At 43.3% G+C, this 19075-nt stretch overlaps 1 protein-coding gene across 11 annotated transcripts in view; it reads left to right on the top strand.

The window, feature by feature from the left end:
• MACF1 (microtubule actin crosslinking factor 1) overlaps positions 1-19075 on the top strand; it is a 341269-nt gene that overhangs the window by 254528 nt on the left and 67666 nt on the right. For all 11 annotated transcript variants that reach the window (XM_038557825.1, XM_038557827.1, XM_038557826.1 and 8 more), the window contains 2 exons: positions 1286-1781; positions 2436-3907. In XM_038557825.1, the coding sequence (XP_038413753.1) occupies positions 1286-1781; positions 2436-3907 (1968 nt within the window). The remainder of the gene's footprint in view (positions 1-1285; positions 1782-2435; positions 3908-19075) is intronic.

The following is a 19075-nucleotide window of genomic DNA, read 5'->3' as shown; positions in this document are numbered from 1 at the left end:
GTGCATCCTCCACACAATTATCAAATTATCTCTGTAACTCATGCATCTGAATACATGAAAATGCTTTGCTGGCTCTTGGCTGATGATTGAACAAAGTCCAAGTACCTGGCTGGTGTCAGATCGAAGGCTTTCCACAGTCTCATCCCAGTGTGTCTTGCCAGCCTCATTCCCCACTCTCCTCCCATATACCCAGGTTTCTGCTCGCACCAGGTAATGCATCCTTTTCTTGAACACACCATGCTCCTACCATTCCATGCCCTTGCTTATCCCTAGGCGTCTGCCTGAAATGCCCCTCCTCAGTCTGTCTGCTTATTGGGAGATATCCTTTGTTGTGTCCTCTGTGAAGCCTTTCCTTACTTGCCTCATCCACTTTGTCATCCTCCCACAGAATTAATCATCCCTACTTTTTGCTTTCACAGTGCCATGTTCACATCGGTGTTTATCATTCGTCCTTTTTTTTACATTCTGTATTAGTTTATCGTTTATACATCTGTAACTCCTTAAAGTCATGTCTTTCTTACTTATGTACAGTGTGAGTGATGAATACTTTCCATAAATTTTCTTATTTAATCCTTAAGACAGCCAAGATAAGTACTTTTTATCCTCATTTTATAAATGAGGAAGCTGAGATTTGGAGAACTTTAAAAACTCACCTAAGGTTATTTATGCAGTTTGTGAGTGATAGAGTCAGGATTTGAATCCAAGCAGTCCAACTCCAGAGCCTGTAACCCTAACTGCTTTGCTGAGTGAAATAGTGGCTAGAAAAGTGTAAAAAGACATGCTACATGCTTTAAAGAAGCTCATTGTCTAATTGTGCTGTGTTGTAATATATAGATTGTATGTACTGTTGGAATTCCAAGAAAGCAACTAAGAAAGACAGAAGTATAGAGAGTTGAAATGGCAAGCCCAGCCAGGATTATAGCTAGCTCTGGGACCCAGGGTTCCAGGCTTGCAGTTCAGAGGCCTGGGTTTTATCTGGCAAAGCTGATGAGTGCCAATCCAGAAAACAAGGCCAACCTTAGTAACTGATATTGAAACAGAGTAGGACAAATAAGGAAAAGAAATAGAATAGGCACAATCAATGGCCCTTTCAGAACAAATTTTTATTAAGTGGTTGTTAAAAGTGATAGTGTTATTTTCCCAGTAGCCCAGTCCTTGGAGTTTTCTGGTTTATTTTCAAAAGGAGTTGGCACTACTTGGCACAATCCAAAATCAGTTTTTGTTTTGACATTCTTTTTAGATCTGTCTTTTCTCTCTAAGCATCTTGATGTCATTTCTATTACAGTTTATGCTGAAGGAATTTGAAGCCCGCAGGCAACAGCACGAGCAGCTGAATGAGGCAGCTCAGGGCATCCTAACAGGCCCTGGAGATGTTTCGCCATCCACCAGCCAAGTACAGAAAGAACTTCAGAGCATCAATCAGAAGTGGATTGAGCTGACTGACAAACTCAATTCCCGTTCCAGCCAAATTGACCAAGCTATTGTCAAAAGCACCCAGTACCAAGAATTGCTCCAGGACTTATCAGAGAAGGTCAAGGCAGTTGGACAGAGACTAAGTGGCCAGTCAGCCATCAGCACCCAACCTGAGGCTGTAAAGCAGCAACTGGAGGAGACCAGTGAGATTCGATCTGATGTGGAGCAGTTGGATCATGAGATTCAGGAGGCACAGACACTTTGCGATGAGCTCTCAGTACTCATTGGGGAGCAGTACCTCAAGGATGAGCTGAAGAAGCGTTTGGAGACAGTTGCCCTACCTCTCCAAGGTTTAGAAGACCTTGCAGGTAAGTTAGGGTGAGGAACACACTGCTGATGTTAGTGGCAAGCCAGAAGATGGGCTTCGTGATAGTCCCAAGTATCTAGTGTGACCTGTAAGCAGCTTTTGGACTCAGACTAGTGTCACCCTAGCCCTTTGTCCAGCTACAGTGAGAACCGATGTGGTTATCAGATGTTGACTGAGTGCTAACAGTACTTGGAGCTTTATGTAGCTTAATCCCAGAGATAAAAGCACTCATCCTAATTTTGTCAGCAGGTAGACGTTCATGCTCTTAGATGTATTTATAGGTGGAGTTACACATATACTTTCACTCACCCTCATTTATACCACACACACACATATACCATATTATAGAATTAGATGTTTATGATGGCCTGTACAAGAAGAATTTTGTCATCAATTTATTGCCTTCCTCTAGAAACTTTCATGGCTTTTTACCAACTAAAGTAAAAGTTTACTTGTTACTTAGACCATCTTATAAGGTTGGTATAAGGATTAAGTAAGATCTAGTATATGAAGGAAACTAGCTTTGTGCTGCTTTTATGGAAGGCCCTCGGGTGACATTAGTTTCCATCCCCTAAGATGAGACCATATACTCGCAGCAAACATGTTAATGCCCAGTTCAGATTTGATTGGTTTAAATTTGATTTTCTCATTTCAGCTGATCGCATGAACAGACTCCAGGCAGCTCTTGCCAGCACCCAGCAGTTCCAGCAAATGTTTGATGAGTTAAGAACCTGGTTGGATGACAAACAAAGCCAGCAAGCGAAAAACTACCCAATTTCTGCAAAATTGGAGCGGCTGCAGTCTCAGCTACAGGAGAATGAAGAGTTTCAGAAGAGCCTTAATCAACACAGTGGTTCCTATGAGGTGATTGTAGCTGAAGGAGAATCTTTGCTTCTTACTGTACCTCCTGGAGAAGAGAAAAAGACTTTACAAAACCAGTTGGTTGAGCTCAAAAGCCACTGGGAAGAGCTTAGTAAAAAAACTGCAGACAGACAATCCAGGCTCAAGGACTGTATGCAAAAAGCTCAGAAATATCAGTGGCATGTTCAAGACCTCGTGCCATGGATAGAAGATTGTAAGGCCAAGATGTCTGACTTGCAGGTCACCCTGGATCCAGTGCAGCTAGAGTCCAGCCTCCTGAGATCAAAGGCTATGCTGAGTGAGGTGGAAAAGCGCCGCTCCCTGCTAGAAATACTGAACGGTGCTGCTGACATTCTGATCAATTCCTCTGAAACAGATGAAGATGATATCCGGGATGAGAAGGCTGGGATCAACCAGAACATGGATTCCATTACAGAAGAACTACAGGCCAAAACAGGGTCTCTCGAAGAAATGACTCAGAGACTCAAGGAGTTCCAGGAAAGCTTTAAAAATATTGAAAAGAAAGTCGAAGGGGCCAAACACCAACTTGAGATCTTTGATGCTCTAGGCTCCCAAGCCTGTAGCAACAAGAACTTGGAGAAGCTAAGAGCTCAGCAGGAAGTGCTGCAGACTCTGGAGCCCCAGGTAGACTATCTGAGGAACTTCACTCAGGGCCTGGTGGAAGATGCCCCAGATGGATCTGATGCTTCCCAACTTCTTCGTCAAGCCGAGGTCACCCAGCAAGAGTTCCTGGAAGTGAAGCAAAGAGTGAACAGTGGTTGCATGACGATGGAAAACAAGCTGGAAGGGATTGGCCAGTTTCACTGCCGCGTCCGAGAGATGTTCTCTCAGCTGGCGGACCTGGACGATGAGCTTGATGGCATGGGTGCCATCGGCAGAGACACCGATAGCCTCCAGTCCCAAATCGAGGACGTACGGCTATTCCTCAACAAAATCCAAGCCCTCAGATTAGATATAGAGGCCTCTGAAGCAGAGTGTCGGCAGATGCTGGAGGAAGAGGGGACTCTGGATTTGTTAGGTCTTAAGAGGGAGCTTGAAGCCCTGAACAAACAGTGTGGTAAACTGACAGAGAGGAGCAGAGCTCGCCAGGAGCAGCTGGAACTGACTCTGGGCCGCGTAGAGGATTTCTACAGGAAGCTGAAAGCCCTCAATGACATGACCACGGCAGCAGAGGAGGGGGAGGCCCTCCAGTGGGTCGTGGGGACCGAAGTGGATCTCATCAACCAACAGTTAGCAGATTTTAAAGTAAGTCTTGCCCTTGTTTTTTCATCTTTTGCCATCTAATAGGTATTTCTTTTCATGTAGCTTGGAAACCTGGTGTATATACATCTTAACTTCTGCCCTTGAGGCTGCTATGCTCACTTCCAACCCTGTCAAAGCACACTATCTGAAGACTAAACAGTCTCTTGGATTCTGGGCAACTGGTTTGAACATTTTTCTATTGTAATTTATTTCAGTGTTGATAACCAACTAAGGATATAGAAAGAAATGTCCAAATGTTACTGCTTACTCTGAGAATCTCCTCTTGTGATTTGTAACAGCAGAGAGAGTTTTTCCAGGTCCCTGTTTTTCAACTGAGGTGTAAGAAGTCATAAGATAAACAAGGGTCATCTTCCTAAAGTGTTGGCTTTCTTTTTCTCATACTTCAGGGGAAAGTTACTGATGTATTATGAAATAAAATAAAAATTCTCATGAGTTATTAAGATAAAATGTGACACTTTAAAGAAATTACCCACTTAACAGCAGGCGGTGCCTAAGACTACACCCCAGACCCCCAGGAGTACAAGTACTTGGCCTGTAGGAGAGTTTGAAAAGCACTGCCCTAACTGCAAAAATGTTTTAATTCTTTGCCTGAGTCAGAATTTCCAGTCCGGTGATTTTGTGAGTCCAAATTAAAACAACAGGGGAAGACGGGAGGAGTTGACTTGAAAATGTGATTTTGCCAGGTTAGGGGCTTGGAACTCTCAGGACTTCCTGTTGGGTCATGGCTCTCAGGATGGGAGCCTTTCATCCTGCGTTTCTTTTGTTGTCGATGCCAAAAAGGGCCTCAGCCCACTGCTGGAGGCCCCTCGGCTGCTTTTTCCTTCTTGGTGCATGGAGTAGATGTGGAAAGGCTACTTCCAGCACTGTTTCCAGCACTGGTGTTAATTATTCCCACGTACCAGTCATACTCCTGCCGTCAGAGTTCGTTTGTTCTCTAAGGCCCCTGCCTGTCAGGATTCTTTTGAGTACAGATACGGATGGAGAGGTGGTGACACCAGGTCAGAGTCCCACGGTCCTGAGGAAAGTTACAAGATCCACATGCAGACAGGTGGCTATTTCAGGAAGGCCTTCTGCTTAGGGGATTTTTTTTTTTTTAAGATTTTATTTATTTATTCATGAGAGATACACACAGAGAGGCAGAGACACAGGCAGAGGGAGAAGCAGGCTCCATGCAGTAAGCCCGATGCGGGACTCGATCCCAGGACCCTGGGATCATGCCCTGAGCCAAAGGCAGACTCTCAACTGCTGAGCCACCCAGGCATCCCTGCTTAGGGGATGTTCAGCTCTGAAGCGGGACATTGGGTGAAGACCCCCTAACAGTGTTTGGAGATGCTGTATCTGGGAGCAGCAAATCATCATTTTGGGGATTCTTGAGGCCCCAAATAAGGAGAGGGTAGGAAGGGAAAATTCAGACCCATGAGCCCACATGTTTTCCTCTAAGAAACTCCCACACCTCCATTGCAGTGGTGGGGCGGCCTTTCTTGTTTCATCATGTGTGGCGTTCTGGCCTCTTCCACTGTAAGTGCCTCAAAGGAGAAACTGTCTTCTACAGGCTCTGGGTTACCTAGAATTAACTGTCTAACCAACTAAATGAATGACTTAGAAAACTGAAGCCGATCTCTTTGGGCTTTGATATTTTGTTTTATCAAACTAGAATCTGATTTACATGGGAATTATTTGGGTTTTTTTTTGTTTTTTATTTTTATTTACTTATTTATTCATGACAGACATAGAGAGAGAGAGAGGCAGAGACACAGGCAGAGGGAGAAGCAGGCCCGATGCAGGGAGCCCGAAGCGGGACTTGATCCCGGGACTCCAGGATCGCGCCCTGGGCCAAAGGCAGGTGCTTAACCGCTGAGCCACCCAGGGATCCCCTACATGGGAATTATTTTAAATATTATTTGCCTAATCTTCTAAACACTATGTTGTGCCTATGTTTTTCTTTATAAGTATGGTTTAACATTATTAAAAAGATGGTACTGTTCTCTCTGATGGTGATATCCTCAAGGATATTAGAGACATTCAGGGCTGCTTTGTATTGAATATTCTTAAGTGACTATGCAGTTTGATTTGGGTACTGAGGTTCTTGTCTAGTGCCTCTCAAGTGTGTGTGCAGTTTCTGTTCTTCACCCTTCTCCAGGCAGCAGGTATTCTTTCCTACCGCGGTTACTTCTCACAGCCTTTAGCAGTCTGTCCCTTGCTTCTCATCTTCAGTGAGCTAGAAAATGAAGTAAACAAGCCTGTTAAAATTGCATTAAATACAAGCTAGACTATAAAAAAGAGTCCATAGGCAGGCACACAGAGTGTTTGGATCTGAGGACAACTAATCATTTCCTTTTCATATCATCCTTCATTGCTAGAAACATTCTGAATTTTGATGCAGCTGAAAGATTTTCAGAAATTACTGGACAGTCCCGTATTTTATTTGTAGCCTAGTATGTAACCTAAAACTACTCAAAGTTCGGTCACTGCATAGTTGTTTGTTATATCATACTTGTTTCACTGGTTTCCAAAACTCAGCCTCTCACTACCATACCCTGGATGTGGAGGGTGGGACCAGACACTGATGAGCTGGCCACCTGCAGAGTATGCTTCTCTGCAGGGCACTGGTGTGGAAATGCAAGACTGGAAGAAAGGAGAAAGAGGGTGGTGGAGTTGTGTTCCCTGTGTGTGTCCTCAAGTTGGGGGTGCAAGTCAGAAGCCTGGTTCCACAGGTCCGCCTTATAAAGTCAAAGTCTTCGGGTAGAGTTTTGCCTCCTCCCAGCATTTGGTCAGGAGGGGAGGAGCACACTCCTGGCTCAGCTCCCACTGAGCTCATGGGAAGTGAAAACAATGGGAGGGGGAAAAGCTCTGTGTGTGTCAGTTCCACAGTCCTCTGGAGGCTGAGTGAAAGGAAGGTCTTTTTGGGCCCATCCTGAGGACTGAGTCATTTTCGTGGTTTGGGTGTTGAGTTCCGGGTGAATGTGCTCTGCATCCAGCAACGGATTCATCTCTCCTCACTAAAGCAGCAGACCAGATGCATAAAGCATGACTCTGCTGTCAGATTCAGAGGAAAAGCCAGAGGTGTGTTTGGTTAAGCTCTGCCTTTGCTCAAGACATGATCTTGGGGTCCTGGGATCGAGCCCCCAGACCCACTGGGAATCCCTGCTCAGCTGGGAGTCTGCTTGTTGCTTCTCCCCTCCTCCCACTCGTGTGTGCACTCACACTCACTCTCCCTCTCTCTCTCTCAAATAAATCATTTTTAAAAATAAGGAAAAACCAGAGGTGAAGATGAACATTATAGAACAGCATTAGCTTTAAGATTTCAGCTCTTTTTTTTTAATGGGATCACACTCTCAGCACAGAATCTGCTGAAGAGAGAAGGATGTGAGTCTATAGACAGAAGCGTGGGCTCTGCTCTGACATGGCTAACTCCACTGCGGATGGCAGAATAGACGGATGAGTCAGGCCTGGGGACTACCCCGGACTTACTTCAGCCTCTGCGCAGTAGTGCTGAGAAATGCGTGGAGAGGCAGCTTATGGGAAAAGTTATTTCCTCCTTAAATGACATGAAAACCTGAAAGTCATTATTCCTTGGAAAGGCTTTTCTGTCAATTGCTTCTGAATAAATTATAGAATATGGTCAGCTAGGGTGGCAGGCACTGAGGGGGGCACTTGATGGGATGAGCACTGGGTGTTATTCTGCATGTTGGCAAATTGAACACCAATAAAAAAATAAATTTATTATTAAAAATAATAATAAAAAATAAAAAAAGAAATCAGTGGGAAAAAAAAAAAAAGAATATGGTCAGCTAGTGGGGATCTATCAAGTGGGAAGAGAGTCCTCTCCCACTCTAAATAGGCAAAGACCTCAAACCTTCCAGAGTTAGGCACTTTACTGGGTTCAGCCATTCCAGGAATCTCAAATGAGAATATTGAGCATATTTTCAGAAGACTGGAAGGAAAAGACTGGCTAATCTCTTCAGGAAATTTTGTTTTCCTGAACAAGAGAGTCCCATGATTATTGAAGAAAAGGAATTGTATGTGCATAACAGGACACTAACAAGAAAGGAGGGACCTTTATTTCACTGAAACTTAAGCCAAAGAAATCTGTTAACTCTGATGATAACAAGAGGCTTTTCCTCATTTTGAAATTCCCTGTGCTAGTTTTATAGTCAGGAATTGGGATCATTCTGAGTCTCAGACCAGCCCTTTCCTGTACACACACACATACCCCTGCCCAAGAACCACAGTGGCTTCTCAGTGAGAAAGTAGGTGGTGATTTAGGCATCAAGAGCAATATCAAGAAACCTGGATGCCCTTCGCACTCTGAATTTCATGTATATTTATATTTACTGCATATTCGGGCCAGGCCTCAGACTCAGCACTGTACCACTCAGTGACAAGAAAGAGTAAGTGGGAAAAAATGGAGACCTTTTTAAGGTCTGTAGGTTTCTCACAAAGGTTCACTTCACCTAATGATGCATTGGAAGCACCCAAGCCTGTTGGTCTTTTCCTTCCTTACCTTTGAGGCTGGACTGACTTGAGGCTGGACCGTTCTCAGTTCTAAATCTGGCCAAACAGAGCCCCGGGTCGGGGATTGTGCATGCTTGCAGCCTTTGTCTGGAGACTCAGTATCCCACCATAAGAGCAGAACAAGAAAGCCCAGTAAACCTCTTCATTTGATCCCCACCCCCCAGCTTCATAGAAGGCGAGTTTAGGCTTCCCTCTGAGCACATGTGAAAACCCTTAGAAGACAGGGCCTGACGTGAAGCTGAAAGGCTGCCAATTTGCACAAAGATACTTTCCTTCCTTTCAAACAATTACAAAGACAGTATCAGCCCATCTATGGTTTTGCCAGTTAGATTCACTAGAGAATAGAGCAAATGAGATCAGCATTATCTACCTGCCCTTGGAGAGAAAGGAAACCACACTTGGTATGACCTGTCTATCACCTAGAGGTTTCAGTATCTCTAGCTCTACAACAGCAAGGTAAGCTGAGTAGGCACCCCTTGCCCTGCCTCATGCTGACCCTTAGCCTGTCTTGGTTTTGCCTTACCCTCTCCCACCCACCCTCTCTTTTTTTTAAGATTTTATTTATTTATTCATGAGAGAGAGAGAGAGAGAGAAAGAGAGAATAAGGCAGAGACACAGGCAGAGGGAGAAGCAGGCTCCATGCAGGGAGCCTGACATGGGATCTCCAGGATAATGCCCTGGGCTGAAGTAGGCGCTAAACTGCTGAGACACCCAGGCTGCTCTCTCTTTTTCCCTCCCTCCCTCCCTCCCTCCCTTCCTTCCTTCTTTCCTTCCTTCCTTCCTTCCACAAGGCTACCCCAATAGGAACTACTAGAGTGGGCAGCCCCAGTGGCTCAGCGGTTTAGCGTCGCCTTCAGCCCGGGGCAGGATCCTGGAGATCCAGGATCGAGTCCCACGTCGGGTTCCCTGCATGGAGCCTGCTTCTCCCTCAGCCTGTGTCTCTGCCTCTCTCTGTCTCTCATGAATAAATAAATACGGGCACTGGGGGTTATTCTGTATGTTAGTAAATTGAACACCAATAAAAAATAAATTAAAAAAAAAAAAAAAGGAACTACTAGAGTCCAGGGAAGTGAAGAGAATGCCCTAGAACAAGGTTTCTCTGCCTCGGCGTTCTTGACATTTGGGGCTGGATAATTCTTTGTTGTGGGGGGCTATTCTGTCCGTAGCAGGATGTTCAACAGCATCCCTGATCTCTACCCACTAGATGCCAGTAGCAACCCTTCCCCAGTGTGACAACCAAAAACGTCTGTCTAGACATTGCCAAAGTCCCCTCAAAGGCAAAAATCTTTCTCCGTTGAGAACCACTGCTTTAGAAGAAAATTGCCACCTACATGTGGGAAATTTAGAATTCAGCTGGAAAAGGTGCTGGTTGATTAAGTTAAATATTTATGTACCAGACGCCCTCTCATAATCTGATTAAGACTGTGTGGTAGCAGCAACTCTCTTTAAGTCAGCCTTCTTTTAGGCCAGGCCCCGGATTCTTGATTTTTGTTGGTACTAATCCATGTCTGGTTTAAAATTTCCTAGGCACTTTTCCTGGCGTCAGCAGTTTATTTTTTGTAGAGCTGTTGATGCAGGTGTTTGGTTGATGATGCATTTCTAAAGAGAAGAGGAACTTCCTGTGTGGAAATACTTCAGGAAGCTTCCTTGTTCCCTGCCTCTAAGGGGAGACTGCGGTCTGTCAGTTGCTCTCCTCGGCCCAGAAATTCACAGTTTGGCTGCTGATATTTATAACCCTTCAGAGACCACTCCCCCCGAACCCCCCACCCAAAGAATCCCAGTGCTCTGTAATAATCCTCTCCACCCCCACTGTAGCAACTGGGTGGGGAGAAGGTGAAGAAGGTGCCTTTAAGACTTTAGGTTTGCTTCCTGTTGAACTTTTTCCAGCCCCATTTTACAGTATCCCCATTAGTATTTTAAATATCAGCATCACAAAGCAAAATCCCAAGATTACAGCCATTACATCATCTTAAAGGAGCCTCATGCCTTAGTGAAGGTAGTAAAACCTAATGGAAGATTGTCCAGGAAGCGTTGATGGATTTCACACACACACACACACACACACACACACACACACACAACCTCTGTCTGGAAGTTTTGATAGCAAGGGAAGATTTTAAAGCAACAAAAGAAAGGACTGAGCAGTTTGAGTTTACTGAAATTCTTCATGTATCATGTCGGCACGTAGCATTTGCAACTAAGGTTCACCATGTGATTTTGTATACAAAGGAAGAAAAACATGTTTCCAGAAAAACTAGAGTTTACCCCATGCAGAACTTACATTCATTGTTTGATTAGTGAACACGGTTGAGATAAGCACAGACTTGCAAAACAGGACTGTTTCTTGTGTCTGGAAATGAATGGTAAACAATTTTAAGCCTTACCCTAGTCCTCAGTCTTACCTTCAGAAAAATCGTAGGCACTTTCTAGCTAGCTGGCCCACGAGCCATAGCATAAGCAGGAAGCCTCTAGGAAGTGTGATGAGTTGCCCTGAAGGGCACTTTATTGTCAGGGTTGGTTGGTTCACCAAGAATGAAATGCGTCCCACAGGGAGTCATTTCAGGTCACTGCACCAAATTCTAGCTGCACCAAAGGGTTGTCTCCTGCCAAACAGATTCTTCCCAAGTCTCAGCTGTCCTGGTTGGGAAAACCTAGCTATGGGAAGAATGTGCTCCCTCCCTACCTTCCTTAATACTTTGCCACTACCACTACCAAGTGCTTTTCATTTTTTTTTTTTTAAAGATTGATTTATTTATTTATTTATTTATTTATTTATTTATTTATTTATTTATGAGAGAGAGAGAGAGAGGCAGAGACACAGGCAGAGGGAGAAGTAGGCTCCATGCTGGGAGCCCGATTCGGGACTGGATCCCAGGGCTCCAGGATTGTGCCCTGGGCCAAAACAGGCACCATACTGCTGAGCCACCCAGGGATTTCCCCCCACCAAGTGCTTTTCAAATACCAGTCTCTGGTCTTGGTTATCGAAGATTAATGGGGTACACTTATTCCTAAGGCCTTTACACACTGTTTTCCTACTACCAGCACTGTGATTTGAGATGTGGAGCTTTCAGAACCTTGGCCAATCAGGCATAAGAGTACATGCTACATGGTAGTGGTCTATGGATCCCTTGGTGGGGGTTAGGAGCAGGGGGCTCCTTACTCCTTCCAGTCCACCCTTTCTGAGCCCTTGCTCTGTGCCAGACCTTGTGGTGGGACAGTGTGTTATGGGAAGCAGGCATGAGGGAGTGCAGTGGCAGTGATGTGTGGTGGCGAGTACAGTGAGAGCCACCTAAGTCTAAGTGAGCTCTGACCCTAACCCCCCATCAACCAGACATTGAAAATTCCAGTTGCAGACAAGGGAACTGCGATTTGAAGGTGTTATAGCATCTTGTTGAAACCATACAGCAAGTGACCGTTAGAGTCGGGATTGGAAAGGTTTGTTTAGCCTCAAAGGCTATGCTTGACTAATAGTTCTTAACTGGGGGGCAGTTTTGCCCCCTAGGGGATATTAGGCAATATCCAGAGACATTTTTGATTGTCACAACTGGAGAGGCTGCTACTAGCATCTAGTGGGTGCTGTTAAACATCCTTTAATACAGAGGAGAGCCTCTCTGTACACAGAATTATTCAGCCCACTTCTGAATAAGGTGGGAGTTTGATGGTTTTTTCCCCCTCTTCAGATGCCATGACAAGTAAAAGTTAACCGACAAAAGAATTCCACTGCCTGGCAAAGCTTCATGGTTTTCCTCTCTTTTAAAAAAAAAAAAATTAGTTAAGAAATAGTGTTAGTGGGGCAGCCCCGGTGGCTCAGCGGTTTAGCACCACCTTCAGTCCATGGCGTGATCCTGGAGGCCTAGGGTCGAGTCCCATATCAGGCTCCTTGCATGGATCCTGCTCCTCCCTCTGCCTGTGTCTCAGCCTCTCTCTCTCTGTGTATGTCTCTCATGAATAAATAAATAAAATCTTAAAAAAAAATAGTGTTCTAAGAGTGACTTATTCAGATCTGTTGGATAAAGTCAGGATCCTGGTGAACTAATTTGAGTCAATGGCTAAGGAATTCTCTTAATGCTTGACCAGTCCCCACCCCACCCTGCCACAAGGCTCCTGCTGTGGAAATCAATCAGCTGTGTATCTCAAGCTGCTTCCTGTAGGGTGTGTTATGGAATGGCATCAGGCCCTGCACCAGCTGGGAGTCCTGATCTCAGTGTGATTTTATCAGACTGTCTCTTTTGAGCCTTGCTGTTTGGAACAAAGGATCCTCTGTCAGGAATGAAGAGAGCTCCTCTTATTGGACAGCAAGCGTGTACGCACATGGTTCCCACGGAAAAAAAACAGACAAATTATGTGGTAGCCTTCTAGAACTTGGGCCTCCTAGGTGCTTTTTTCCCTTAGCTTCTATCTTTATTCACCTTTCTTTCTGTGAGTGCTTACCCTTCACCCAGATCAGTGTAGGAGCCATCTAATCTGATAAGTCAACTGATGGCATCCTTCAGAACTGGTCTATATCTGTGCTTCTAGTCTTTTCCTTCTCTGGCCTTGGAAACTACATATTTGATCCCCGCTTATTAGTCTTATTTCCTATACAGACCATCTACTACATCTACTCATCCCAAACACTCCTTATACATTTTGCCTATTTCTACCCAAACCTAAAGCCTTGGTTCAAGTCCCATTGTCTCCACAAAGCCTCTTTGGTCTACCTAGCTCACTACTTCTTCTGTTCTTTTCTTTTTTTTTTTTTTTTAATATTTATTTATTTATTTATTTATTTATTTATTTATTTATTTATTTATGATGGGGGGGGCAGAGACACAGGCAGAGGGAGAAGCAGGCTCCATGCACGGGGAGCCTGATGTGGGATTCTATCCCGGGTCTCCAGGATCGCGCCCTGGGCCAAAGGCAGGCGCCAAACCGCTGCGCCATCCAGGGATCCCCACCTTTGGAGTTTTTATGAGAGTTAAGTGATGTAGATGAAAGCAGTAGGCATATATTAAGTGCTCAATAAATGATAATTTTTATTTTTTTAAAATGTATCCAGGCATACAAATTGGAATATTATTAAATCTTTTGAATAAAAAAATTATGCCCTTTGTGCCTAGAGATAATTATTCTCCAGAAGATTTGCTCTAAGGCCCAGTACCCGATTAGATTAGCTCATTCTCTTCATGGAAAAATGGCAATTATGAGGATAAAGTAAAGTTAGTTCAGTGGCAGCAGTGAAACAAGTGGATGGACAAACAGCTTTCCTGAGCAAGTTTATGAGGAACAAGTATAGAGCTGGTTTCTAACCTTAGAGTAGCAGTACATAGTGTAGTTCATGACTTGTAACACAACTTTAAATAGACTTTATGTACTTGTATATACATATACATATTTGCTTACTTATTCATTAACTTGTTAATTTATTCATTTATATCAAAATCCCACAGCCAGCATGTTTTTCTAAGACCATTTTGACCTTGGCTTATGTGCTCTACAAATCAGTGTTATTTTCATATCATTAACCAGAATTAACCAGAAGCCATTACTAGCTCAGTGACTTCCCCAGTAACTCAGAGTTACCCATCAGATAGCTTTAATGATCTCAGGGTCCTTGGCCTAATTAGCTTTTAACATAGACCATGTTATCTTCCCCTGTTGCCATACAATAGCAACTACCAAGTCAGCATCTTTGGGAGAGACACTTCTTAATATTAATCAAACTTTTAACTAAAGCATGGAGGAATGAGGAGAAAAGGTATCAGCTTAGTAGCTTCAGAGGAAAGCAGCTTAAAAAAACACAGATATAATTAATCTCTCTGCCAAGCATACATACCGGATCCAGATAGTTTTATAGAAAAGCTTTAATTCTTCAGCTTCAGCAGACATGTTTTTTTTTTTAGCAGACATGTTTTTAATGTTCAATTAGATGTATGTATGAGTCAAGGGAAGAAGATGCTAAGTATTCAAAGAAATTGAACTTCTCTGAGGCCTCCTCCAGCTTGAATTTATTGCATCTAACTAAATGACCCATTTAATATCTCTGTCATCTTGCAGTTGATTCCCAAAGGAAAAGCTCTGATGGGGGTTCAGTTCTTTACATTCAAACCTAAATTGGTTGGTTGTTGATCAATGGTAAGAATTGCTTTAGTAACAAAATGAAACAGACAGTCTTCATAAATCTCTTCCCTCTGACTTATTTATCCTACCTCCTTTTCTAATATTAGAGAAAGGACCCCTATAGCAAGATTTCTTGGCAACTCACTCCAAGGGCCTGTTTTATAAAAATAGCTGAGCAATTTCGTGTAGTTGTTAACGTGCAAAAGTTGTGAAGTCCTGCAAACCTGGAGCGGGAAGACTGCTCTCAGTCCCAAATGAAAGCCTACATGGTCACCTACTCCGGAAAGTCTTTCCTGGACCTGCGGGCCCGAGCAGACCCCCTTGACTGATACTCTCCCAGTACCATTTGCTATCCTTTCTGAGTACTCCTTGCAAGAGAATTAAAGTGAAGGTCTGCCACTCCTACCGGAACATAGGCTCCTGACCACATGTTGCTCATCCCTCTCCCTTGGTTCCTGGCATAATTTAGAGCACATAGTAGACTCCAGTAAATACTGAACCAATTGAAAAGAATCAAGGCTACATCTTATGAAATTACTTGCCTTAAGAGGCCAAAAAGGAACCCAAAGGACAAAGAAGTGCTGGCTAAAAAGACAGAATCAGAATAGCGCTGTGTTGTGGAAGCCAAGGAACAGAGTCTCAGGAAGAAGGGGGGATCAGTACTTTCTCACCACTGCTTATCCTTAACCCCCTAATGTGATCCTAACCCCTATCACTGCACTGAAACTGTTGTCTTGCAAATATTCACTCATGTCCTAGTTGCCAAGTCTAGTGGCCTTGTCTAACTCATAGTCCTCCTCATCTGTTACGCAGCATTTAACATCATAGCTTCTTTCTTAAAACCCTCCTGTGCATTTACTTTCCTGACATTGTATTCTCTCCATTCTTTTCTCTGGCTGCTATTCTGCTTTCTTTTTTGGTTTGTCCTCCTACTTCCCAAATATGTGGTTCTAAAATTCTGAACATCTATCCTCTTCCCTTTTCTCTCCACAGTTAACCCCTGGATGTCCACCTCCTCACTCTTCTCTGGAGGAAGGCTTCCAAACCTGTATCTCTATCCCAAACCTCAATCTTTTGTGTGAGGGACACTTTCTGGACAACCTGAGTTGCCTTTGAGTACTTCACACTCAGTATCCTCTAAATTGAATGTTAACTTCTTCAAATAGTTTCTTCCTCTCTGCTACTGTTTTATAGGACAATTATGCTCCCAGGAATTTAAGAGTAATGCTACAGCATTCTTTTAAGTTTATTTTCCCCTTAACCTCTACTTTCTATCTGTTCAGTTGTGAAGTCCAAGTATTCAGTCTCTCTGATTTCTTTCACAGCTCCCTTCCTCATTTCCATGAGTTCAGGCTTTTGTTACCTTTTGACTGAACTGCAAAGTCCTTCTGATTGCTCCACCTTCAATCTCTGCCCAGCTACAGCTTATTCTGTATATACACCAATGTAGTATCATCAGACATAAGCTCAAGTCTTAAGAACCTGGATTATCAAATAGCTATGCTACTTTGGACAAGTAAGTTTACCACCTCAAGCTAATTTAAGAATTTGGATTTTTAAAATGAGATCGTGTATATTAAATGGCAGTTTAATGAGCACCCAGTCCCAAATTCTTAAGAAACTTTCCACAGACCACTTAGTAACTCTCATGAGCTGCTGAGAAGTTGAAATAAGTAAATCTCAATGTCATAATGGTTTTCTGAATAAAGCACAAATTCGTGCTTGGCATTCAAGGGCTTTGGTGAACTGGCCTTGAGTGCTTACCATTCTGACCTCTCATTTTTCCCTTTCATACAGCCTGTACTTAAGCCATGCTTACTTTGAATTTGCTTCTTTAGGATCCTTGCCTCGAGCCTTTCGCTTAGAAATCTTGTCTTCACCATCTCTGCATATCCACACCCTAGTGAGTAAATGTGATTCCCTCCATAAAGCCTTCCATGATTCCCCCTGCCTTCCTTCCCTATGTTCTTCTGTCCAGTCTTTTCTAATTCGCAGAGCCCCATGCTTTTGTCATTACTATCTTGGTGAGTGGCTAAAAGAGGGATTAATACACTGTCTTTTAGAAAGTCCTTAAGCAGGAAAGGGCTTACAGGGGTCATGAGAGTTCCTGCAGAGCGTGTGGAAAGTTTTCTCATGGGTTTGGAAATACATGCGAGCTCACAGAGCATCAAAATCCTCAGTATCCCATTTAAAACAAATTTCATATCATGTTGTATTGCCTAATGAGCCACTCTGTAGCCATCTTTATATAATAAAAACACCTTAAGATGGTAGTTACTGATGCCCAACAGGTACAGACTAATACTGTGGAGTTTCCACTTGCCACTAAATAAGTGCTTGTAAAGTCTAGCAAGCCTAAGATGAAAGGCATTTTGTAGATTTAAAATGTGCAAGATGTAACGAGTTCTCTAAAACCGTCTCTAATCAGAACTAATCTTCTGAGAGAGAGGGGTGCATGAAAAGGCATTAAACAATCTGAGGAAGTATGGATCTGGGGTCTCCAGATTGTCCTAGGGGGCTTGTGGTTTAAGACTGGAGCAAAGGCAAAATGCTGGGTTCAAAACTTGGAGAGGGAGCTGTGTTAGGGTGTGAGGAGACTCCACCCAGCTGTCTTTAATTAAGAAGACAGCAGGAAGGGCCAGGATTGTTCTTTCTTCTAAGTTCACTGAAAGAAAATCCAACACCAAATTTCGTTCTTAGGAATTTCAAAATAAGTACAGAATTCTTTGAACTCTGTAATCAACTAACTGGAAACTAATTTGAAATTTGGCTTCAGCCCTTATATTTGTGGTTACAGGGAGTGGGGGAAGCATCCAAAGAGGTTCTTTGGAGCTCCCTGTACTTGTCTTTTAAAAAGTTTACACACAGCATGTGAAATGAACAGATGCTTTTTTTGTTGGAGCTATCAGGGTAACAAGAGGCTGAAAGCTATATCAGGTATTTATTTCAGTCACTGAGATGGCTATTGGCAGAGTTCCACATACCAAAACTAAAGAGAAACTCATGAACAGATTAAAAAGAAAATAAGATATAAAAGAAAGAGCCCTGTGCTTCCTCTCCTGATTTCTTCTTAAACACATACTGATGATAAAAAAAGAGCAGTGCACTCACCACTCTCTGGCTTCTTTTTTGTGGTGGGGGAAAGAATTGGGCAACTTTATGTAATCCTTTCTATAAGACTGTAACTTTGGGGAAAGATTTCTCTATAATAATCTCTTAACACTTTTAGTCAGAGTATAACTTAAGTTAATAAATACTTCGAATTTTAACTTCAGAGTTGTTAAAATGCTCTGCTTATTTATATTATAATGAGCATTCGGTGAGAGTAGTGACAATAAGGTAGATAGCTAGGTGTGGGGAGGGATTAAGAAGGCTGAATTGGTTGGCACCTGACTTGGTGAGGAAACAGGAAAGGAATTTCTGGCCATGAAGTTTGTGATTCCACATCAAGATCATTCTTTATAATGGAATAACCACCCACCCTAGTTGAGAGCCAGAATTCCTCAGATTCTTCCAACCAGAGGGGCCCTGGCACACTAAACAGTCTGTTATGATATCTGAACACTTAAGTGAGTGTAGTTGGCCAGGAGACTTGCTAGTGAAATTGATCTTGCCTTCCCTGGGTTTTTCCAGTTGTGCTGAATAATTAAAGGAAATTAAGACCCAGATTTCCTGAAATGTTAAGTATCAGATCTGTAAGCTGATCATACCTTAGGATCACAGTGTGTCAGAGTTAGAAGGGACTTTAAAATTCATCCTGAACAAACTGATAGAGGATTTGTTTCCCCAAATCCTTGCCAAATGATTCCTTGAATTTCTGCTCAAACACCTCCAGGGTCAGGGAAATCATCCCTTTAGGGGACACTCTATTATTTGAATAGCTGTGAGAAAGCTTTTTGTTGGTTCCAAATCTGCCCTTGGATCTTAGTGTGCCAGCTTAAGGAGACATCCAGAACAAACCTCCTTCCTCCCACATCCCAGCCCTTCAGATCCGTCACGTTGATTGCATTGCCTGGAACCTTCTCTAGGTCAAGCATTCTTGGTTCTTTCTACGGTTTGTTCCTCAGGGGACAAGGTTTCTAGTGTCTTGTAGTATAGCACTAGGAAGACTCAGGATTTTGGGGTGGCTTCTTTAAAACTTCTAGAACTGGGGATCCCTGGGTGGCGCAGCGGTTTGGCGCCTGCCTTTGGCCCAGGGCGCGATCCTGGAGACCCGGGATCGAATCCCACATCGGGCTCCCGGTGCATGGAGCCTGCTTCTCCCTCTGCCTGTGTCTCTGCGCCTCTCTCTCTCTCTCTGTGACTATCATAAATAAATAAAAAATTAAAAAAAAAAAAAAGTTAAAAAGAAAAATAAAATAAAACTTCTAGAACTAAAGAATAAGTTAGAAAGGCTGTCAAGATACAGTCCAGCCCAACCCCTCCCAGCAGTTTCCAGATGGGGAGATAGTCTTTTGGATTTGAGAGGGCAGAATTGATCACAGCTTCTTTTGAAGTTAGAAATGAAGTGTGACGTATTTTGCCAGTAAGTGGTCT

The sequence above is a fragment of the Canis lupus genome, chromosome 15 (genome assembly GCF_011100685.1).
Source record: "Canis lupus familiaris isolate Mischka breed German Shepherd chromosome 15, alternate assembly UU_Cfam_GSD_1.0, whole genome shotgun sequence".
NCBI lineage: Eukaryota > Metazoa > Chordata > Mammalia > Carnivora > Canidae > Canis > Canis lupus.
This window is presented reverse-complemented; position numbering and strand designations above follow the sequence as displayed.